Source organism: Plecotus auritus, assembly GCF_963455305.1.
Source record: "Plecotus auritus genome assembly, chromosome: 2".
NCBI classification, from domain to species: domain Eukaryota; kingdom Metazoa; phylum Chordata; class Mammalia; order Chiroptera; family Vespertilionidae; genus Plecotus; species Plecotus auritus.
In genome coordinates this window covers 224,306,707-224,328,904 of record NC_137771.1, presented here as the reverse complement: position 1 = coordinate 224,328,904, position 22,198 = coordinate 224,306,707, and the positions used below count along the sequence as shown (strand labels likewise).

General features: G+C 43.1%; 2 protein-coding genes across 3 annotated transcripts in view; both read right to left on the bottom strand.

Annotated features, from left to right (window-relative positions):
- Nucleotides 1-32: 32 nt before the first annotated feature.
- Nucleotides 33-13,677, bottom strand: PSMG1 (proteasome assembly chaperone 1). 2 transcript variants are annotated; one of them, XM_080655101.1, is made up of 7 exons: nucleotides 13,450-13,677; nucleotides 11,339-11,445; nucleotides 10,011-10,162; nucleotides 7,146-7,208; nucleotides 4,059-4,257; nucleotides 2,775-2,911; nucleotides 33-227 (listed from the first exon to the last, which is right to left on the bottom strand). In XM_080655101.1, exons 1-7 carry the CDS (start codon nucleotides 13,581-13,583, stop codon nucleotides 153-155), a joined length of 867 nt encoding a protein of 288 aa, XP_080511227.1. In that variant the 5' UTR covers nucleotides 13,584-13,677; the 3' UTR covers nucleotides 33-152. The 2 variants fall into 2 exon arrangements, with proteins under 2 accessions (XP_080511227.1, XP_080511228.1); XM_080655102.1 differs by lacking the exon at nucleotides 7,146-7,208 and having other exon boundaries at nucleotides 13,450-13,627.
- Nucleotides 13,678-16,857: 3,180 nt separating this feature from the next.
- The window catches only part of BRWD1 (bromodomain and WD repeat domain containing 1), a 91,512-nt gene continuing 86,171 nt past the window's right edge, over nucleotides 16,858-22,198 (bottom strand). The window contains exon 42 of the mRNA XM_080658066.1: nucleotides 16,858-17,932. Within this exon, the coding sequence (XP_080514192.1) occupies nucleotides 17,574-17,932 (359 nt within the window). The 3' untranslated portion in view covers nucleotides 16,858-17,573. The remainder of the gene's footprint in view (nucleotides 17,933-22,198) is intronic.

Sequence of the window (22,198 nt, the reverse complement as noted above, 5' to 3'; positions counted from 1 at the left end):
GCACCACCATAAAAAACAATTATAACCACAAGGAATTTAAAATAAGTTTATTCTGTTTTGAACACCCTCAAAATACTCCTGAAAAAAAGGAACCTATGAAACAGAGCTGCCGCTGCCCCCCAGGAATGGACCGGTGACAAAACCATCTGGAGTCACGTATAAATGTTACTCTGAATCTCATTCGTTGCCACCAATTTCTTCAGTATTTCTGTGCTCTGGGGAATATTCTGAAAGGAGAGAATAAAGATGTTACACAGTGAGGCTGAGAATTCAGTTAGAAGCGACATGCAACCCCAAGCCCTGCACCAGCGCCCAACTGGAAAGGGCGCGGCCGTTCACCTCCTTTCAAACAGAAGGCAAGTGGGTCACACATCTAAGGGTGTCCTCCTGTCACTCAAAACGCAGAGGAATCCCCGCAGGCCATCTAAAGCCTTTACGTGGACAGGAAGCTCTAGCTCGGCCCATCTCACCCCCATGAGCTGACTTCCCTCTGCAGCCCAATACCTTGCTCACACCATTGTCAATGCTCCCTGAACGCGCCCACTCTGGCTCACATTGCTGCCCTGTGCGCTAGGATTCACTCATCTTTCAAATCCAGCTGAAGAGCCACGTCCCTGGTGCAGCCTCTCCTGAATGACCTCCCCCTCCCCTTGCCCGGCACACAATGCCCACTGTTGGCCTGGCATGAAATCACCTAAGAAACCAAAGGACCCACTGGGGTGGACCACCTAGCACTGTGGGGTCCTCACAGGACGCACTCAAGAGAATCCAGTGTTTGACCAAATACCACTTTTAGATCAAAGAAATTATGAATTCGGGATGACTATATGTGGTCACTAAGAAAACTACCCTTCAAAACAGCCACCTGGCTCACCCTCCCTCCCACAAATCTTTGTTTAATGCATAAATAAAAAGGTTTAAAAAGTTATTTAAATTTCCCCTTCAAAGAATATTTTAAAACCCAAAAGTTGAACTAAACACTACGTGACACCTGATTTACAGTTCTCAGAACAAGTCCGAAGTTCTGGAGTACCTGTGCACTGAGCCCCATACCACAATATGGACAGGACTGCCTGGCCCGCTCTCAGGAAGCAGGAAGAGCCAATCAGTTAACCAAGAAGCACACAAAACCACTAGCATATACTTCAAAAGAGATGCTATATAGGTACTAGAGGCCCGGTGCACGAAATTCGTGCATGGGGGGCGGGAGGGGGTGGTTCCCTCAGCCCAGCCGGCACCCTCTCCAATCTGGGACCCCCTTGAGGGATAACGGGCAGTCGGACACCCTCTCACAATCCAGGACTGCTGGCTCCCAACCGCTTGCCTGCCTGCCTGCCTGCCTGCCTGCCTGCCTGACTGCCCCTAACCTCTTCTGCCTGCCAGCCTGATCACCCCTTAACCACTCCCCTGCCAGCCTGATCGATGCCTAACTGCTCCCCTGCTGGCCTGAATGCCCCTAACTGCCCTCCCCTGCCAGCCTGGTCACCCCAACTGTCCTCCCCTGCAGGCCTGGTCACCCCCAACTGCCCGCCCCTGCTGGCCTGGTCCCTGCCCCCAACTGCCCTCCCCTGCAGGCCTGGTCCTTCCCAACTGCCCTCCCCTGCTGGCCATCCTGTGCCGGCCATCTTGTGTCCACATGGGGGCGGCCATCTTGTGTTGGAGTGATGGTCTATTTGCATATTAACTCTTTATTAGATAGGGTAAGGGAGCTCAATTTGTCAGAAAGATTATCCTTTACTCTAACGGTTTTGGAAGACCCACAGTGGTCCCTCAGTATCTGCAGGGGATTGGTTCCAGGACTTCCCAGGCTACTAATCTCTTCGGATGCTCAAGTTCCTTACATGAAATGGAGCAGAATCATGCAAAAAGTCGGCCCTGCCATCCACGGAAACAGAATGCTGACAGTACCTGAATTATACTTGAGTCTTACAGTTTTACTCTTAATAATTCAACAAATGGTTATTGAGGGCCATCTTCTACATGCCAAGCTTGTGACAAACTGGGAACACCAAAATGAAAAAACATGGCCTGTTGCCACAAAAAGACTGAGGCACTAGGAAACAAACTAATTATGAGACCTGTGAGATGAGCTAACACCAACACACCAGAAAAGTTGCCTTAACACGAATGGCCATCCTGAACAACACAGGGCTGTGGAACAATGTTATACCCTCATCCCTTTAAAGAAGCTGTTTTCAAATTGGGAGTCCGTGGATTTTCAGCAAATCTCTTAGGAAGAGGGGAGTTCCTAAACTACCTGAAATTACAGGCAGGACTTTCTGTATATACATTTCATAGGTATTTTTCTGGGGAAGAGCCCACAGATATATATACAAACTGAAAGCAGGGAACAGGTTTATCTCATCTTCACACATCTAGTCCCACACAAATTTAGGTGAATCCATACTATGCCTCCTTAAAAAATACTGCCTTCCAAATTAATTCATTCTAAATTAATCAAATGCCTTCTCAAAAATTACCAACCTTCCAAATTAATTAGTTACAGAAACTTCTCGAATAGTAAAACCATCTTTCTACACAGCCACCTGGGATTTAAATGCGTGGCACTGATCTATCACACACAAACAAGACACTCAAGTTACAGGGGGATATCTACAAGAGAGGGCGCCAAATTCCAACCGCCAGGTTAGGAAGCTTTGAGAAAAAAGGATCTCAAAGTGCTACTTAGGTTTTAAGTGGACACCACACATTTATGCTTGCCTGTTCATGATAGTAAGCCAGCTATTAAGTCAAGGAGTTAAATAAAGTCTTACCTTAACCAAACCTTTCAAGCTTCTGGAAGAAAGCACAGGCTTAAAAGCCTCAGCTGTAATGAGGTCTAATTTCATCACGTCAGTATAACACAAGTACAGAATGGCAGGGATTTTCCATACTTGACAGTAGCTCAGAACTGAATATACAAGAAAGGAAAAGCATTTACTGCCATTTTGAACTAATTATAATGCATATATTTTCCAAAGCCAATTATTTTCCTAAGTATTCTCCTGCTTCTGCATATATTGATTTTTTTGAATTTAATTTTTCAATTACAGTTTACATTCAATAGTATTTTGTATTAGTTTCAGGTGCACAGCATAGGCGAATATTGTTTATTTGCATTTCCTGAACATACTGCTGAAACACATTTTAAGTAGCTACAAGATTAAAATTTTGCTAACTATCCTAAACAAAGTAAGTTAAATGTAAATAATAAATACATAAAGCATAATATAAAACTTTCAGCCATTTATTCTAATATATTTAACATTTAGAGGAAAGAAAACCCTTTTATTAACTAGAGGCCTGGTGCACAAATTCGTGCACGGTTGGGGTCCCTTGGCCTGGCTGGCAATCAAGACCTATTGGGGGGCCGGCCAGCCAGAGGCTCCCGCCAGTTGAGGCGGGGAAGGGGGGTGGCCGGGCCAGCGAGAGGGACCGCAGGCAGTAGGCCAGCTGGCCCCGGCCCCGATCAGGGTGGGGGGGCCAATCAGGGACAGGGCCAGACAGGGGGAGGGGCTGCAGGAGTTTGGGAGGGGCCAACTGGGGCCAGATCAGGCCAGTTGGCAGCCACAGTGCATATCATAGTGAATTAGCCTTTTATTATATAGGATAACAACTAACTGTATATAGTAACATTTACTACTGAAAAGTGACAATCTAATTTTTATATAGTAACAGGTACAAAAATATTACAACTATCAAGATTCAATATTTGAAACTACTATTTTGATAATTAAAACACGCTTTACCAACTTTTCATATGCCAACAATTTATATCTAACCTTGGCTCATGTGAGTTACCAAAGACCAAGAAACAGAGCAGCTCTGAAGGGTACCAGTTAAGAACTCAGAGCTGTTCCCACGTTAACTGTGTGTGGAAACTTTACAACTCAAACCGAACAGAATGTACTGGCAACTACAGATACTGAGGTTAAACAGCAATGCATTATTAATCATCATTGACAAACTACTTCCAAAAGATCTCTCACACTCAAAGCAATAACTACCAATAAAGCAATACCAAGAGGTAATGTAAAGGTTACGAACTTTAATACCACCTGCTGCAGGGAGGTCGTGTACGATGTTTGGTTGTTCCAGCAGTGAACAGCATGGCGGCTCTTTGGAATTCTGTGTTTTTAGGGCTTTCAGGAAAGGAGAATGAAGGCTGCTGGTAGATTCTGAAGTCTTATAGTCAGTAACATGTCGACAGGTGAGAATAGTTACTTGCATACTCTTCTTTGGACAAGAGCCAAAAACCTAACACATAATTGATTTCAAATTAATATAAATATATATTATATATATAAAACGTTGTTACAGAATAGAAACATTTCCCCAGGTGTTTATCTACCACCACTCACAGTAATGTCAGGCCTTGCAGGAGCAGAAGTGTCCATGGAAAAATAGAACACACACTTTCCTATCCCCTCACCTAGATTTGACCTTGGTTCTGTCACTTTCTAGTTAAGTGACCTTCAAGTCACTTTCCTCACCTGTGAACTAGGACAGCATTACTACCTAAGGAAGCTGCAGTCGGAGGAAATGAAGTCAGGAACAAAGATGGCCAGAGCAGCCATTACGCCAGCCACGAACGACGGCCAGACCATCGTCCAGAGTAAACGAGTCACTCGACTGTGAACCCTATCGGCAGTCACGTTCACTCCCGCTCCTACCCACCAACGACGCCAGCAAATGCGTCTTCTTAAAAACCACTTTTAAGTGGATGTAAAAGAATTTTAAGTAGTCCCCCCTTATCCGCAGTTTTGCTTTTGGATTTTGCTTTCCATGGTTTTGGTTACCCGTTATCAACCACATTCTGAAAATATTGAATGGAAAGTTACAGAAATAAACAACTGACAAGTTTTAAATTAGGTGCGTTCTGAGTAGCATGATCAACTCCCATGCCATCCCACTCCATCCAGCCTGGAGCGTGAATCACTGCCTTGTCCAGAGTCTCACACTGTGTACACTACACCTGTCACGTAGCAGCCATCGCGTTATCAGATCAACTACTGAGGTATGGCTGTGCTTGTGTTCAATTATTGTCTTAATTACTCCGCTTTATTATTAGTTGTTGTTAACCTCTCACTGTGCCTAATTTATGAACTTTATCACAGGTGTATATGTATAGGAAAAAACGTAATGCATATAGGGCTTGGTACTATCTGCAGTTTCAGGCATCCACTGGGGTCTGGAAACATCCCCTGCAGATAAGGGGAGGACTCTATACAGTACAATGTAGGCGAGTTTCAATCGCTCCAACCGCAATGTCCTTCTAAGTTTGTGTCTAATGAATTTCCACGGACTCTTTCAGCTTTTATTTATGATAATATAAACAAGGATAGCAGCAATTTTTTACAGAAAAAATATTTTAGGTCACAGAACCTTGTTTGAAAGTATTTTATGAAGAGAAGAAATGGCTATGTCAAGTAATAACAATAAAAGTGAAGATTTTATATTATGTCATAAGTGATTTGCAAGACTAATTTCATTATATCACACAGCTTTGTAAATAAACCAAAAATGTTAACACTATATATACTTGATACCAGGTATGTCCCCTTTAAGACATACCATGCTCACAAGGCCTAACTTACAGCCTCTCTCTAACACCTGTAGTCTGAATCCACAACACTCGGCCCTGTCAGACTGTGTGATTATCAGGATTACATGGCTCACAGGAACCAAACAGCAGAGGGACCCAAAGAGTGTCCCCAGGGGAAAAAATATTGATTAAAAAATTTTGTTGCCAAAACCGGTTTGGCTCAGTGGATAGAGCGTCGGCCTGGGGACTGAGGGGTCTCAGGTTCGATTCCGGTCAAGGGCATGTAACTTGGTTGCGGGCACATCCCCAGTGGGAGGTGTGCGGGAGGCAGCTGATAGATGTTTCTTTCTTTCTCATCGATGTTTCTGACTATCCCTCTCCCTTCCTCTCTGTGAAAAATCAATAAAATATATTTAAAAAAAAAAAAAGTTTGTTTTGGAAATGCATAATTTTACCTTTTTTTAAGTCTGGGAAAGTATTTCCATAGTACAAAAACAAAATATTTTTTACATAGTAATTATACTAAATAAAGTAAAAATACCAATTATTACAGCAGTTTTCTACCCTTCTGAGATATAATAAAACCTCTCCCTAAAAAATACACAAAGTGCATGAACATAAAATCATGTATATAATTATCAAAGGTTCACAGACCTTCTAAAATGCATTTAGTAACTTTTTTTTTAAATATATTTTATTGATTTTTTACAGAGAGGAAGGGAGAGGGATAGAGAATTAGAAACATCGATGAGAGAGAAACATGGATCAGCCGCCTCCCGCACGCCCCCCACTGAGGATGTGCCTGCAACCAAGGCATATGCCCTTGACCGGAATCGAACCTGGGACCCTTGAGTCCGCAGGCCGACGCCCTATCCACTGAGCCAAACCAATCAGGGCCATTTAGTAACTTTTAATAAATGTTCCTAAGTATGCCAATCTAGTTTAAAATGAGAATACATCAAATTTCTTATTTCTAATTAAGTATAATGCCTATACAAAAATATACCTAAGATGTAAGCTGAACTGTTGCTAAGATACACATCATACATCGATTTCATTTTAAAATAATATGTAACTGCCCAAATTATAATTATTCTCTAAAATTCCTAGCTGAGTTAGTCTTCACTGAAAAATTTGTATTATTGAGCACATACTATGTACCCAACTTTCCCACAAAAGGAAGCCTCAATCAATTCATCAAAATGCTAAGAACAACGGGTATAATATTCTGGGGTCTGGAGTGAGTGGCAGCTGAGTGCCAGCCCCCTGCCTCCCGCCCCGAGCACTGCCAGGCACTGATGCTTTCACCCGTGGTGGTGTCCTGTTCTGTTTCATGCATACAGCTTCTGTTTCTTTCAAACAAAATAAAAAAAGGTGGATGGGAAGAATTCAACTAATGTTTTATGCCTCTGCAACCTACAATCTTTAGCACTATGCTAATTATGTTTGTTAAATAAGTCCTTTTATTCTTTATATTCTCTAACAAGTTACTGTAATATTTTAAGGAAAAAACCCCAAACACTTTCCCCACTTCAGTATCTGACTACGTAGGTTAAGTGTAAAGATACTAAATAAACCCTTACCTAACGGCATCTCTCACCTTTTCCAGCCACTGATACTGCTGATCTTCAGCAACGTAGCAACTGCACTGACAAAGGAAAACCTGAAAAACCAAATCCCAAGTTTTGTAGTCAAATAAATGTTATATGCACCCCAGACTGTCACCAGACACATATCGTGAATATCCTAATTACACTTAGATAACACTTATTTTTCTGAATTTGCTAATGGCTTATTTTGCTTTAAATGTAAGAATCAAGCTACTACTGGTGATTAATATTGGAATAAAATGCACACTGACTGGGCGGCAGCACATGAGGCACTGAAGATGCTCCCGGTGAAGACCACCAGAACCCCTTATATCACAGGGTGGTCCCAGCCCTGCTGCCCTCTGTGGGCCCCCTGAGAAGGCCAGACTCAGACCAGTACCCCGGGGCACGTAGGCCAGACTCAGACCAGTACCCCGGGGCACGTAGGCCAGACTCAGACCAGTACTCCACGGCACGTAGGCCAGACTCAGACCAGTACCCCGCGGCCCGTAGGCCAGACTCAGACCAGTACTCCGCGGCACGTAGGCCAGACTCAGACCAGTACCCCGCGGCACGTAGGCCAGACTCAGACCAGTACCCCGCGGCACGTAGGCCAGACTCAGACCAGTACTCCGCGGCATGTAGGCCAGACTCAGACCAGTACTCCGCGGCACGTAGGCCAGACTCAGACCAGTACTCCGCGGCACGTAGGCCAGACTCAGATCAGTACTCCGCGGCATGTAGGCCAGACTCAGACCAGTACTCCATGGCATGTAGGCCAGACTCAGACCAGTACTCCGCGGCATGTAGGCCCAACTCAACAGCAGGTCTAGCAGAGCAACAACTGTGGCCTGATAGGACCTCCGCCCAAACAGTGTCCCAAGCACAGCTGATGCCTGTGAGGGGTGTTAGTTTAGAAGCCCTGTTGCAGACCATAAGCTCCAGGTGAGATAACCTGCCACACCACAAGGCCATGAAAGGATGAGATTCCTGGTTATGAAAGTCACAGAACAATACTATCCACAGAAGTCAACCATAGCTTCTCTTAAAATACTGCCAAATAGCTAACTGTACAAAGCAAGTACAAGAGGGGAATAGGGACCAGTGGGTAGGGGAGAACAAAAGACTGGAGATATATTTATGCACCCCAGATTGCCTATACACGTAGGTTCTGAATAATTAAGAGATATCTAACCAATAAATGGTAAAACTAGACGCAGTAACAGACATTTCTCCTACTTGACCGTCACTATCTAAAGTGAAACTTTTCCACTAAGGATCAGATAAAGTTTTCTGATGCTTAGCTTCCTGAGTAATCCTATATAATAAAAGCCTAATATGCTGTGTCCAACCGTTCCTATGACAGGCACTGACCACCAGGGGGCAGATGCTCCGACCAATAGGTTAGCTTGCTGCTGGGGTCTGGCCAATCAGGACTGGGCAAATGGGCCAGACACACACTCTGGAGCAGGGGTGGGCAAACTTTTTGACTCGAGGGCCACAATGAGTTCTTAAACTGGACCGGAGGGCCGGAACAAAAGCATGGATGGAGTGTTTGTGTGAACTAATATAAATTCAAAGTAAAGGAGCGCAGGGGAGAGCAAGAGAACCGGATAGAACAGCCGGATCCGGCCCGCGGGCCATAGTTTGCCCACGGCTGCTCTGGAGCCTTCTCACGGTCCTTCCCTGGCCCCAATCATGTACCAGTGGGGTCCCTCAACCCGGCCTGCACCCTCTGGCAATCTGGAACCCCTCAAGGGATGTCAGAGAGCCGGTTTCAGCCTGATCCCCACAGGCAAGGCCAAGGGACCCCACCGGTGTAGGAATCCTATAAACACTGAATATTTTATAAAAATCCTTACAAAATTTCAGTAACTTCGGAGTGCATGCTATAGAAACAAACTGTAAGTATTATAAAACCAAATTCTAAAGTTTTGGGGGCTAACACTTGGTCCTCACCATTTGAAATAAGCAGCATTGTAATATTATGGAATTACTGACTTCATCCAATGTCTGAATCCCTGCCCCTGCCTTTGTTCAAGTGTCCAGCAGGGGGGAGTGCAACTCTGCCAGACAAGCAGATGGGCAGACATGACCTGCATGGCCACCTCACCTTCCTGACTTGTCTCCCAAACTGCCCGGCACACTGAGTTCTCTAAATGAACGCAAGAGTAGAATTAGGACAAATACAACCCAAAGAAATCACTCAGCATCAGCTACCGAATGTCTTTTCTGACTTAAAAATCAGGACAAATTAGGGTGGGATGAAAGCCTGGTATTACCAGAACTGTATTTAGGATGCATAAAGCACTCATGTGTTCAGCAGACATTAGCTGAGTTTCCAGCATGTACCAGGCACTGGCTAAATACTGGCCTACACAGCAACAAAGCAGAACTCCCGGCTTTGACAGAATGAACATTTTTGCATGTCTGCAGTCACCAACTGAAGTAATCATTTGAATGAGGGCAACACTTAAATACCTAATGTTTGTGGTTTGTTTCTAACAAAGTTATATCAGAATTTCCCAAGAACTTTATCAACAGCGCATAAACAGCGAAGTGGTTACTACCCTGCCTCCGCCCGAAGCAGACACAGAGGAACAGGGAATTCAAATGACCGCGACATAAATGATGCCTACACAACTACTACTTTTTTGTTGTTTTCCGTCCTCACCCGAGGATATGTTTCCATTGATTTTTTTAGAGAGTGGAAGGGAGGGAGGGAGACAGAGAGACACGTGGATTGGTTGCCTCACTCCCACACGGGCCCAGCAACAAGGTACATGCCCTTGACTGGAATGGAAACCTTCAGTCCACAGTCCGACGCTCTAGGGCTACACAACAAGTCTTAAACACGTAAGGTCAGTCCCACATACCGAGGGGTTTGACTTCAGATGATAAAACACGCAAAAAGCCTCTGTGGGGGATAAATGTGCAGTGTCCGTTGTTCTGCACCATTCATTCCAGAGTTTAGCACAACCGACTTCTTCCCAGACTCCTGAATTCATAACAAATGACGACAAAAATGCTGTAAAAACAATTCACAGGAGTTAGTGTTTGGCTCTGCAGGTTGCATTTTCTAGTCAATAAAAAATAAATTCATTCAAGTTACGCTAGAATTTTAGAGGTAAAGGGGCCATTCTAGGCCATCAACTTTACCCTACCATTTAGCAGAAAAGGAAACTGAGGCCATAGAATTAAAAGGCCACGGCCTGAGTACAGATGGTATTAGAGCCAGGAGCTGAAAAGGTTCACTGACCCACTTTACTATGCCCTCACAAGGCAACACTTACCTGCAAAGTTTTAGCCAGTAGAACTTTAACATAAATGAGTCGGTAGTTATTTAACCTTGTAGTTGTTCTGCGAACACCAGGGTTACCTTATAGGACAAAGATCTGGACTGGAGTCCCGAATGCTCTCCTTGAGCCGAAGGAGGCCCTAAAATTATACAGGCTTGCACGTGCCCGTGCATATTGTCCTAGCTCAGTGGTCGGCAAACTCATTAGTCAACAGAGCCAAATATCAACAGTACAACGATTGAAATTTCTTTTGAGAGCCAAATTTTTTAAACTTAAACTTCTTCTAACGCCACTTCTTCAAAATAGACTCGCCCAGGCCGTGGTATTTTGTGGAAGAGCCACACTCAAGGGGCCAAAGAGCCGCATGTGGCTCGCGAGCCGCAGTTTGCCGACCATGGTCCTAGCTGAACCCTGCACTGTTCTAACTTTAACTTCTCAAATGGATTCATTTATGTAAAGACCTTAGAACTTAAGTACTCAAAATGCTAGTGATTACTGTTATTTCTAGAGTTCTCATTATGTTCTTAAAGGAGCCTGTTAATTGAAAAACATTTAAGAACCACTGCTACAAGGGGGTCATATACACATGCCCCCTCTGCCCCCCCAGGTCTGGCCAAAACAGGCCCTGGAACTTATGGAATCCTAGATACCTGAACACACTGGAACCAATTCCAGTTGTTATTAATTTCCTAAAGCCAAGAACATTTCCTTTAAATCATATTTTTTAAGCTTATCAAAAAGACAGTGCCACATGAATGACAGATTTTACCTGAATACAAAGTTATTCTATTATGAGTTTTTCTAAAAAAATAACAAACATTTGAAATCTTTTCTAATAAAAATAGAACAGTAAGTTGAGCTTTTATTCTTTCAACAAAATGTCTATCTAATGCGTTTCCACTCACCTACTGCATTGTTCCCAACAGCAATTATAAACTTGGAGCAAGGATATTTTTCCAGCAGAGAAACTTCCAAAGATGATTTGGTTTGTCTTCGAAAGAGCCGCACCTCCCTAACACAAGAAACAAAAGACGAAACTAAAGCAACTTACATATAAATAGTGCCTTATTATGATTTAAAAAAAATACTAGAAGTATGATTTTTGTATTAAGCAACATACAAATTTTGGTTTTATATAGAACACTAGAGGCCTGGAGCACGAATTAGTGCACGGATGGGGTCTGGCCGGCCCGCCCTGATGGGGGCCCATTGGGCCGGCCAGGGGGGCTGCAGGCAGTTGGCAACTGGCCCTGTCCCTGATCTGGGTGTTGGGGACCAAAAGGGGCCGGGCTGGCAGGGGAGGGGGCAATCGGGGCCTGGATCAGGCTGGTTGGCTGCCGCAGTGCGCATCATAGCCACCGGTCATTCTGGTCATCCCGCCGTTCTGGTCACTGGGCTTTTATATATATAGATCATTATAATCCTCAGGAAACAATGGAATCAGGTGATGACAACAGAGAAAACCATCCCACACAAAGTTCCCGGAGAACTCAACCAGAGATCAGGCTATATCCCCCGACCCACCGACCAAACCACCACCAACCAATCTCGGCATCCCTAAAAGCGGGACAGCAGGCAGCGCGGGCCACAGGAACACCAACCACCACCTTCCAAGCTTTCTTGCCAGCAAAACATTCAACCAGAATCTGACCCAGTCTCTAGAGCAGTGGTTCTCAACCTTTCTAATGCTGCGACCCTTTAATACAGTTCCTCATGTTGTGGTGACCCCCAACCATAAAATTATTTTCGTTGCTATTTCATAACTAATTTTGCTACTGTTAATGAATCGTAATGTAAATATCTGTGTTTTCCGATGGTCTTAGGCTCTACAGCAGCGGTTCTCAACCTGTGGGTCGCGACCCACAGGTTGAGAACTGCTAGCAGGGTCGCTGAAGACCATCGGAAAACACAGATATTTACATTACGATTCATTAACAGTGGCAAAATTACAGTTATGAAGTAGCAACGAAAATAATGTTATGGTTGGGGGTCACCACAACATGAGGAACTGTATTAAAGGGTCGCGGCATTAGGAAGGTTGAGAACCACTGCTCTAGAGGAACTTCCACTTCCAGGAAGTGCAGGCGATAAACACAACGTGTTAAAGGGCACAAGAGGAAGCAGCAGACACGCCCAAAGTGTTAAAGGGCACAAGAGGAAGCAGCAGACACGCCCAGGGCGCGGTGAGAAAGGGAGGGCGCATGTCCTACAGGACACCCAGCCTCTCACAGGGAGACAGGGAGGGCGGCTGCTCCAAATGAACGCAAGCTGCAGAGACAAGGCGGGGAGGACTCGGATGTACACAGAGCCTTGGAAAATGTCATGTCTGAGACAACTGGATCAATGTGATCGTGGACTGGCTATTAGGTGGCATCACAAATTACTGATGTTGTCAGGGGTGATACAGCATAGAAGAAAACGCCTGTAGCGTTTAAGATGCATTCCGAAAAACGTACAGGTGAAAGGCCATGGTCACGGGGACTTGCTTTCCGGTGGTGGGAGATAAAGGTGGAAAAATCTTCATTTCGCCAATTTCTCCAATGTTTGCGTGTTTGGAAAGAATACTTTTTAAAACGAGATATCCACCTGCCACTGACACGCAATGCTAACCGAGGCGCGGGGCGGAGAATACAGTTTCAAGAGAGCTGTGTCATGTCCATGACCCAAATACATGGCAAACTTGGGGCGCGAAGATACAGCCCTGCCGCCCGGGAAGAGGTGACCAGTGGGCAGGAAGCCACCTAAATCAGTGGTGAAGGGAGTCGTGCGGGCAGTTCCTTTAAAGAACACGTGAGTCCAACCACCCACGGAAGCCGCAGCAGGCCCACACCCCTGGAGCTGGTGCAGCCAGACCACCGGGGCCTTCCCGAGGCCCAGGGCAGCGCTGGGCCGCGGACGAGCGGCAACCACCAAGGTCCCATGCGCCCACCCCGCTCCAGCGACAGCCGGCGCCCGGGTGAGGGACCCACGGCCGCAGGCCCGCACGCGCCGCCCGCTCCCCGAGCCAGGACCTCACCTCTTCCGCGCCAGCTGCCGCCGCACCTCCCTGTCCTCAGGCGTCTCCGTTCTCCCCTCGGCTTCTTCCTCCTCGTCCTCCGTCCCGGCTCGGCACGGCGCGTTCACCACTTCTCCGAAGAACGTGGCCGCCATGCTGTCCCTCCCACCCGTCCTGCCAACTGCGGCGCCACAGGACTGCGCCTGCGCCGCCTGCGCGCCAACCCCGCCCTCCGCGCACGCGCCCCAGAGCGTTGCCGCGCCCTTCGGCCACCGCCCCCGAGCCCCGCCCCTAAGTCCGGCCGCTCTCTGCCACGCCCCCTGCACCGCCTCCGCGCACGCGCCCTGGGACTGGAGATTTTCCCTCCGCCGGAGCTCGGCGGGGAGACCTTGGGGCCAGGCGGCTGCGGGCCTGGGAGGCTGAGACGAGAGGGGGGCGCGGGGCGGGGGTTCCTGTGCGGACAGGTAGCCGACTGGGGAAGGGGGTCAGCGCCCCATTCCCAGTCTGTAGACGTGGATCCCTCTGCCTTTCCCCCCCTTGCTCCGTTTCCGTCGTCCTTCTCCCTTAGGAGGGACAGGGTGAGCTTTAGTTCACTAATCGCCCGGCTCCAAACCGCGCTCTCTCCCAGGCAGGTGTCGCCCGGCCCTGGGCGCCCACGGGATCGGGATCGGGCCGAGGAAGGATGGGCGGGCAGGAAGAAACACAGTGCTTCGTGGTGTTATAAAAATGAGGCCTTTACTCTGGCAGTAGGAATTCACATTTCAAAAGCTGATGGTCGTCAAGCTGATCTAAAAGACTATGAGACTGCAAAAATATTAGCTTCTTTTTTAAAACGTGGCCATTTCTAATACAAAATTTGTTTCCGCTTTAAACAGCCTTTCACACTAATAAAGTGTTTAATTGGTTCTCTTTCAAATTTGCTGAAGACAGAGTTCACAGAGCACTATTCCAAACAGGAGGAAAAAGGACAACTACCATAGTTCAAATAAAAGTGAAAATATCCGGTATTGCAATGGAAATTTTTTAAAAAACACATTTACCTAGATTTAGTTGGGCTGAAACTACATGGCATTGCTTACACTTTGGAATGCTGTCTATAAATAATTCCCAAATTAAGTACTAATTTGCGGTCGGGGAAGCCTCTTGAGACAATCAAAAAAACCTCAGAAAGTTCCTAGAAACATCTTGTTTTTAAGATGTGGAGACACTGATCACAAAACCATTTACATAAAACCAATATTTAGCAATTTTACACATTACTGCAAAATATAAGACTGGACTTCGAAGCAAAATTTGAACACTTAAGTATAAACAGTAAGACCCAAATTGCTATCCTGTAAGCGCTTAGGAAACTTGAGTAAGCTAGAATATACAAGATTACCAATGTGATGTTTTAAAACTGCATTAAGACTCCTGGGTTAATTGGCTTTATAGAATGACTGAATTACAAAATAAAAAGATTTTGGTATCACTTTGTCCTAGCCCCTTTGTTAAATAAAATAATGTCAATTTTACTATTAAGATCTTCAATTTGGTTTCATAATTATAAAGAAATCATTTCTAAAAGCTAACTGAAATTATAAATAGGGTAATGATAATACATTTGTCCGTGATTAAAATTCTGCATACCTTTCGCATTTTACAAGAATGTCAAGATTTAAACAAAAGCTTATATCATACAGTTACAATAAACTTAGACTGAGCACTTAAAAAAAGGCAAATATATGTTCAAATTAAATACTAAACTAGAGAAATTAACCCAACCACAGTAAATTATAAATTCAAAATTGAAATCCTTTCATTACACTGAAATGGTCAAAACCTTTTACATAAAGCAATCTTAACTGAGACAAATATTTTCATTTTGTGGTGGGAGATAAAGGTGGCAAAATACCCAATAAAAATTTTCTATGAGCCCTAACTGGTTTGGCTCAGTGGATAGAGCGTTGGCCTGTGGACTCAAGGGTCCCAGGTTCGATTCCAGTCAAGGGCATGTACCTTGGTTGCGGGCGCATCCCCAGTGGGGGGTGTGCAGGAGGCAGCTGATCGATGTATCTCTCTCATCGATGTTTCTGGCTCTCTATCCCTCTCCCTTCCTCTCTGTAAAAAATCAATAAAATATATTTTTTAAAAAATTTTTTTTCTATGAAATTAAGTGTAAATATGGGACTGGAAATAGGTTTAATTTCATTAGATTTCAAAAAGCAAATCCCATGCACCTAAAATTTCATTTATTTGGAATTCTCCCCTTTCTCACCTGCACTAGTAACAAGACACTGGCATCAGTATTTCAGATGAAAGTATACTATAAACAGATAAAGGACATGAACTGTAGGGTAGAAGTATTCTGGCTTATGCGAAGAAAAAGGAAACAAAAAAGCCTTTTTTTAAGTAGACATGCAACCACAAACAAATTTCTCAAGTAATCTAGACACTTGGCCAATCTGTGTAACAAAACAACAACAACAACAACAACAAAAAAAAATATATATATATATATATATGCATTACATTAGTCTTTTAATGAAAAAGCAATAGAAACCCTAAGGTTTCCATATTTTACTTTTTCAGATTGACACATGCAAATCATATTATTAATATTCACAGATATTTTTCAATGGGAAACAATTCCGTTTTCCAATAGCATGTGCTATGTTAAAGATTTCACAGTGCATTCATTTAACCTGGTGACTTTCATTTCAATAAATACCTATTAACAAATTATATCTCATGGCAAAGAAATTCTTCATAATATCAAGACCAGGTTTCTAATCCCATTTAAAGCCACAATGAAATAGCCCAGACATACCGCCATTAAAGTTTGTTGTGATGAGATCGTAATAAATTTGCTCAGTGTTCATAAAGTTCTAAATTTAAGGTGCTATAGAGAAACATAAGAGGATGTTACTGTGTCATCTAAAAATATGACTGTTTTGATCTTGACCTGTATTTTGTATTTTCTAACTTATTAAAACTGAGCCCTGCCTCATAATGAGGCACATTTTGGCATCTGTGTAATGCTGCTACCTGAAAGTAAAAATGAGGAAGGAAGTTGTGAGTCACATTCATGGGTTTCGTAGAAAAATATATATTCCCTGAATCAGTCATATCAAGTGGTCCTCATTCAATATGAATTCCAATATTATAAACAAAATAAAACATTAATGGATTCCATTTCCAACACTACTTCAGAACTCGATTATTAAAACCCCAGGATTAAGTCCTCGTTGACTTTGGGGTTGTGAATTGGAGGGACTGCATCTTGCTAAAGCACATATTTGCTTCATTCAAAAGTCAAATATGCTCAATGGCACTTCGTGAAATGTGCCTAATTTGTACTTTAATAATGACGTCATGGTCGTGGTGAGTAATGCAAAACCCTTAAAATGAGCAGGCTGAGATTTTGAATTTTTTTATTCCTTTAGGTTTTTGCTATAGACCCTGTACACTTCCCTTTATAGTTGACCCTCCATATCCAAGCGTTCTGCATCTGGGGATTTAACCAACCACAACTCAAGAATAGTCTACTAGGGGAAAAGCCACATTGTTGCTGATGTGTACTATGTAGTTAGGCCAACCGTAGTGGCTTTGTAGACTTTCCTGTCATTAGTCCTAAACAGTACAGTATAACAACTATTTGCATAGCATCTACATTGTATTAGGTATTATAAGTAGAGATGATTTAAAGTATATGGGAGAACGTGTGTCCGTTATATAAATACCATAGAAGGGACTTGAGCATCTGTGGATTTGGGGAAGTCTTGGAACCAACCCGACCCCCTGGGATATGGAGGGACGACTATATTTTCTTCCTCTTAGGAATCAAGAAATTTCTCCCAGACTCTTCCTTCTGAAAAGGAATTTTGTCATTAGACTTTTCTGCCTGCCTCTCCAACCATAGGCTTCACACACAGACTATTTCCTCCTCAGAATTTTTGCAGTGTCTGTACAAAACCTCACTGAGAGGAAGCCTCCCCGGGACCCACTGTGACTCTGGATTATGGCTTTCAGAAAATTCCTCGGAAAGTGCCAACAAGGGATTCACCTTAGAGCAGGAGCAGAATGCAACTGCCGTTTCACTCGTGGCCATTTTCAATTCCACATGCCCATTTCACAGTCACTACTTCCTCTTCCCAGGATCTGGTCTAAAACAAAAGCATTTTGCTATTCATATCTTCTAGCTCTTTTTCACTTTCTGAATGTATACTTGTATCATCCTCTTTATACACATTCAGTAATTTTTTCTTAGCCGCAGCAGAAGCATTTCGATGGGGCAGTTTTCTGCTACTCTTCCTAATCCAGACATTTTCTGGTCCTGAAATCGTTTCCTTTAGATTACTCATTATCTTTATTTTATTTGCAGCAACAGTAGCACATCTGCGGGGAACTCTCTCGGGCACCATTTTTGCTTTCAGAGTGTCACTAGGCATTTGCACTGCATCCTTCTGATGATGCAAACATGTTCTCATTTTTGTATTGGGGTCTCTGTCTCTAGGAACAAATTCTGAAAAACGAGTGAAAGTTCATGTAAATGCAAAAATCTTGTAACACAAGATTTTACTACTTACATTCCTCAACAATACATTCCTAAACAATAAATTGCAAAATTACTCACATTGCTAAATAAAAACATGTGATCATCAAATACATGTTTTTGACCTTGATATAACCTTGCATTGCTTTTTCTACAAAAGAAAGTCTTGAATAAGAGCTGCAATCCCTCCACCTGGCATACTTTAAATCATCTGTAAGGATAACGGTCACTTCAAACAGTAGCAGACTTGTGAGAATGGAGTTAAGTACTTTCAGCATCAAACTCATTCATCTAAAATCTGAATTTTTTTAAATCTGAATTTTAAAAATAGAACCATATAGAGGTTTTACGTTTTGGTATCATTTCCAGCACTCCCTGTGGAACTACTTTAAAATATTCAATAGGAGTTCTGAAATAATTTTCCTAGAACCTAAACAAGGAGGAAATACCATCATGACATGATGACCCAGCATCAGCACTATTACAAGGGTTTAACTCTTAATTTATACCAGTATTTCCTTTGGTTAAAGGAAAAAAAAATGGTTAGTAGATAAAAAGGAATTTTATATTTGTTTTATAGGACTGAAATGTGGTCTTAATCCTAGATTTTTTTTCCCAAATATTTGAGCATTTTATATAACTGGAGTTGTTAAATCCTAGTCTCATTATTGGAGTATTTTCTGAGCTAGGCATGTGCCAGGCACACAGAGGATCGGGGTAAAAATTCAGAAGCAAACTAATTCTACATGTATGCAAGTGCAGTTGTTGTGCAGGACTAGTAGTGCAGTGCTGTGAGAACAGTCTAGAAACCAACCTCCACTAAGGGCAAGGAAGGCTTCCTTTAGGGAAGTGTGCTTGTAGCCAGGAGCTAGCAAGTGGAGGGCCCACCAGACAAAAGGTAGGACAGAGCGCCCAGGAAGGCAGCTGCTCCATCACACTGTGCTGTGCTGAGGAGCCACGTGATGGTGGGCCTACTACCTACTTACTCCACGTTTAGCAATTTAGGTGGAGCCAAAGCTAGATCTTCACATTTCAAACATAAAATGAATTAGCCCTCTTCTAGGGCAGACATATTTCTTGATAAAAATGCATCCTAAGCTCATTAACCCCTGAATGTTAGGCCTTATCTCTTGGCAGCCTAGTCTTGAAGTCATTAAGAATAAACTGTCTAGCCGGCCAGCGTGGCTCAGTGGTTGAGTGTCAACCTATGAAGCCAGGAGGCCACAGTTTGATTCCCAGTCTGTTTCATTTCTCCGCAGAGCACATGCCCTGAGCTGAAGGCTCCATCCCCGATGGGGGCTTGCCGGAGGCAGCCCAACCATGTTGATGTTCCTCTCTCATCAATGTTTCTATCTCTTCCCTTCTCTAAAGTCAATTTTAAAACATTTTTTAGATACGTTTTGTTCCGTGTAAATCAAAGGAATTGCAAAAATGGCATTTGGGCAGACTAAGCTGATCACCATGGTCACCCCCCTTGGACTCTGTGGAGTCACGTGCATATAAAGTCGGGGGAGTGAAATGGGAAGTGGCTTAAGGTGCAGTGTTTTTACCACTTCAAAGAATTTCTTAGGAATTTTTAAATTGTGAACATTAGTTCTCTGCAAGCTGACTTAGATCCAAAGCCAGTCTTTAGCACATCAACTCAGTGTGGGCAAAAGCTAGAATATACGGGGCAGGCAAAAGTAGGTTTACAGTTGTGAGTCCATGAAAGTTTATTCTTGTATTATTAATTACTGTATTTACTTGTATTACAACTGTATGCCTACTTTTGCCCAACCCTGTATATTAATATGCTACATCAGATAAGTGAATAGTTAAAACTAGATAGCAAAATTAAGGTGAAATTTGTACTTGTGGTAGGTAATACTAGTATTAGTCAACTGCAGCCATCTGCATGTTGAAAAAGCACTAAAAATGGACAACTGGTTCATTCCCAACACATACCCAGTTGACTAGCATTGACAAAATCCTATTACAACAAAAGTTTTGTAGGGCAAAATGACATTAAGCTGTAGCGATTAATTCCTTTGTGATGTAGTGATGGAAGTACCCTACTTAGGAACCTGGTAAATACTAACTCCTAAGACATTTTAGTAAATGCTTATTTGTAACCCAAAATAAGGGGAAAGTTAAGATTCTACAATAGAAACTTTAAGTGGGCTTTAAAAACTACTTTAAGGAAACCTGAACTTCAAGTAAGTGGGGGAGAATATGTGAAATTACTTTGCATACAGCAACTCCAACTCGATAGAGCTCTCTCTCTAGTCTTATGTCATGAAATGGGAACTTCCTAAAGATAAACAGTCTAAGACATTAGAATAACTTGTGTGGAATTAAAATAAAAATACGTACATGTAAGTCAGTGTTAATTTTATTACCGAGAACTTGGTAAATTATAAAGTGCTTTATTTTTCTTGGAAAACTACAAACAGTTTTTAGAAATATATACAGGATAATTCAGCTAGAAGTCCAATTTGTATGTTAGTGTACAAGCTTAAATTTTTTGGAGGATCCTGTATGATTATAGTGTCACTAATACTAACAAGACAGTACAAGTCCTAGTGTCCCAGATGGTCTTGGGTCAGTCACGTGTTGGGACAGTCAGCATGCTTGAAGCATTGCTGCTCTCCTAAAAATGAATCCGTATTTGGGTATGGAAAAAACCTCATTAGTAGATAAAAATCTACATCTGCAGTAGTCCTCGGTCAGGTTACTTAATCATGACTCAGATCACTGTGTATTCTAAGATGGTCTGTAATGAAGGGAAACGGATATAGACAATACAGCTTTGACAGAAAGCAATGATCTCGTTTTTATATTTTAAGGATTATTCATATTCCAATTTTACTTTATTCCAATTATACTTCTTGATACAAAATTGTTCTCCTGAATCCAAAGTCAACTACACATCATTGCTATAGAAGCATATAGAGTTTTAATCTGATTGGCATTTTTATTGGATTAAAAACAAATTTGAGAATGGAAAAGGAAAAGAATGCCTGCTGCTGAAAACAATATACTAGCCTGTTTCTTATATTTTTAAAAAATATATTTTATTGTTTGTTTACAGAGAGGAAGGGAGAGGGATAGTTAGAAACATGGATCAGCTGCCTCCTGCACACCTCCTACTGGGGATGTGCCCGCAACCAAGGTACATGCCCTTGACCGGAATCGAACCTGGGACCTTTCAGTTCGCAGGCTGATGCTCTATCCACTGAGCCAAACCGGTTAGGGCTGTTTCTTATACTTTTCATCGATTCATGTGATTGGTAGGTAAACCAATTCCATACAGAGGGGAAACCTTTTAGTTGCAAATTATAAGCTCTTCAAGCAAGCCTTTAACAGAGCGGGTGTGAGACTCCTTTCTTCACTCCCTCCCTCCACTGATAAGCAATGAGATGACTGAAACTCAGGAAGCATATAGCACTTAATGATATCCATCCCCCCCGAAAGCCTACATTTTCAAAAGGGTCCCATAAGCTTTGAAGTCTCTTTAGAGAATGCCTGTAAATAACGTGTTTTCTGTAACTCTCTGGGTTTAACCGTTCACAATTCTCCCTAGGGGAGTTGGTAACACTGAGAAGTCTTCTATAGTATGGGAGTGTCAGGTCAAATGATGTCAGAAATAATCCCATAGAGTGTTTTCCACTAGTTTGGTCACGTTTATGGCTGATCAATGAACTGAAGTTCATCTATAGTTTACAATACACCCAGTGAGGGCGCCAGAGAACCTTGAATTGTTTTCTTTACACATACAGCTTTCTCTCATCCCTAGAAAAGTTAACCGGTAACATTCTTATGATTCTCACAAGCTTGGTGATGGGCATTTCAACTTTTTTCTAAAATTGTGATGAGAGCGCTATGAAGTATGAAAGGGATATGATACTTATCTGCCTAGTGAACTTTTTAAGAGACATCTCAAACTAAGGTAGGCAGGATAGGGTATCAGAAGCAAATGCCGTTTCCAATTGACTTTATCGCTTCCCTAGTGAAACACAGCGGGGCCCAGACAATCCGTGACAACCCTACTCAAGCACATCTCGTGACCCCTCCAGTTCCCCGCTCACCCCGCTTGCAGGCCTGCGTTCTGCCTACAGGAGAAATCGCAGAGGCATCGAGGTTAGGGCACTGCTTAAGACAAGAGGTAAAGATGAGCTGCAAGGAAAACTGACTCCATTTTGCTGACCTTAATGAATCGGCCAGGAGGCTTGAAGTCGTTTTAAAAAGGAAAAAAGC

Bases quoted from the DNA above. Each gene is read 5' to 3' on its own strand.
- PSMG1 (XM_080655101.1), bottom strand. From the start codon at position 13,583: ATGGCGGCCACGTTCTTCGGAGAAGTGGTGAACGCGCCGTGCCGAGCC. The intron at 11,446-13,449 runs GTGAGGTCCTGG...TTCTTGTGTTAG, and splicing joins CGGCAGCTGGCGCGGAAGAG to GGAGGTGCGGCTCTTTCGAA. The intron at 10,163-11,338 runs GTGAGTGGAAAC...TTGTTTTTACAG, and splicing joins TGTTGGGAACAATGCAGTAG to CATTTTTGTCGTCATTTGTT.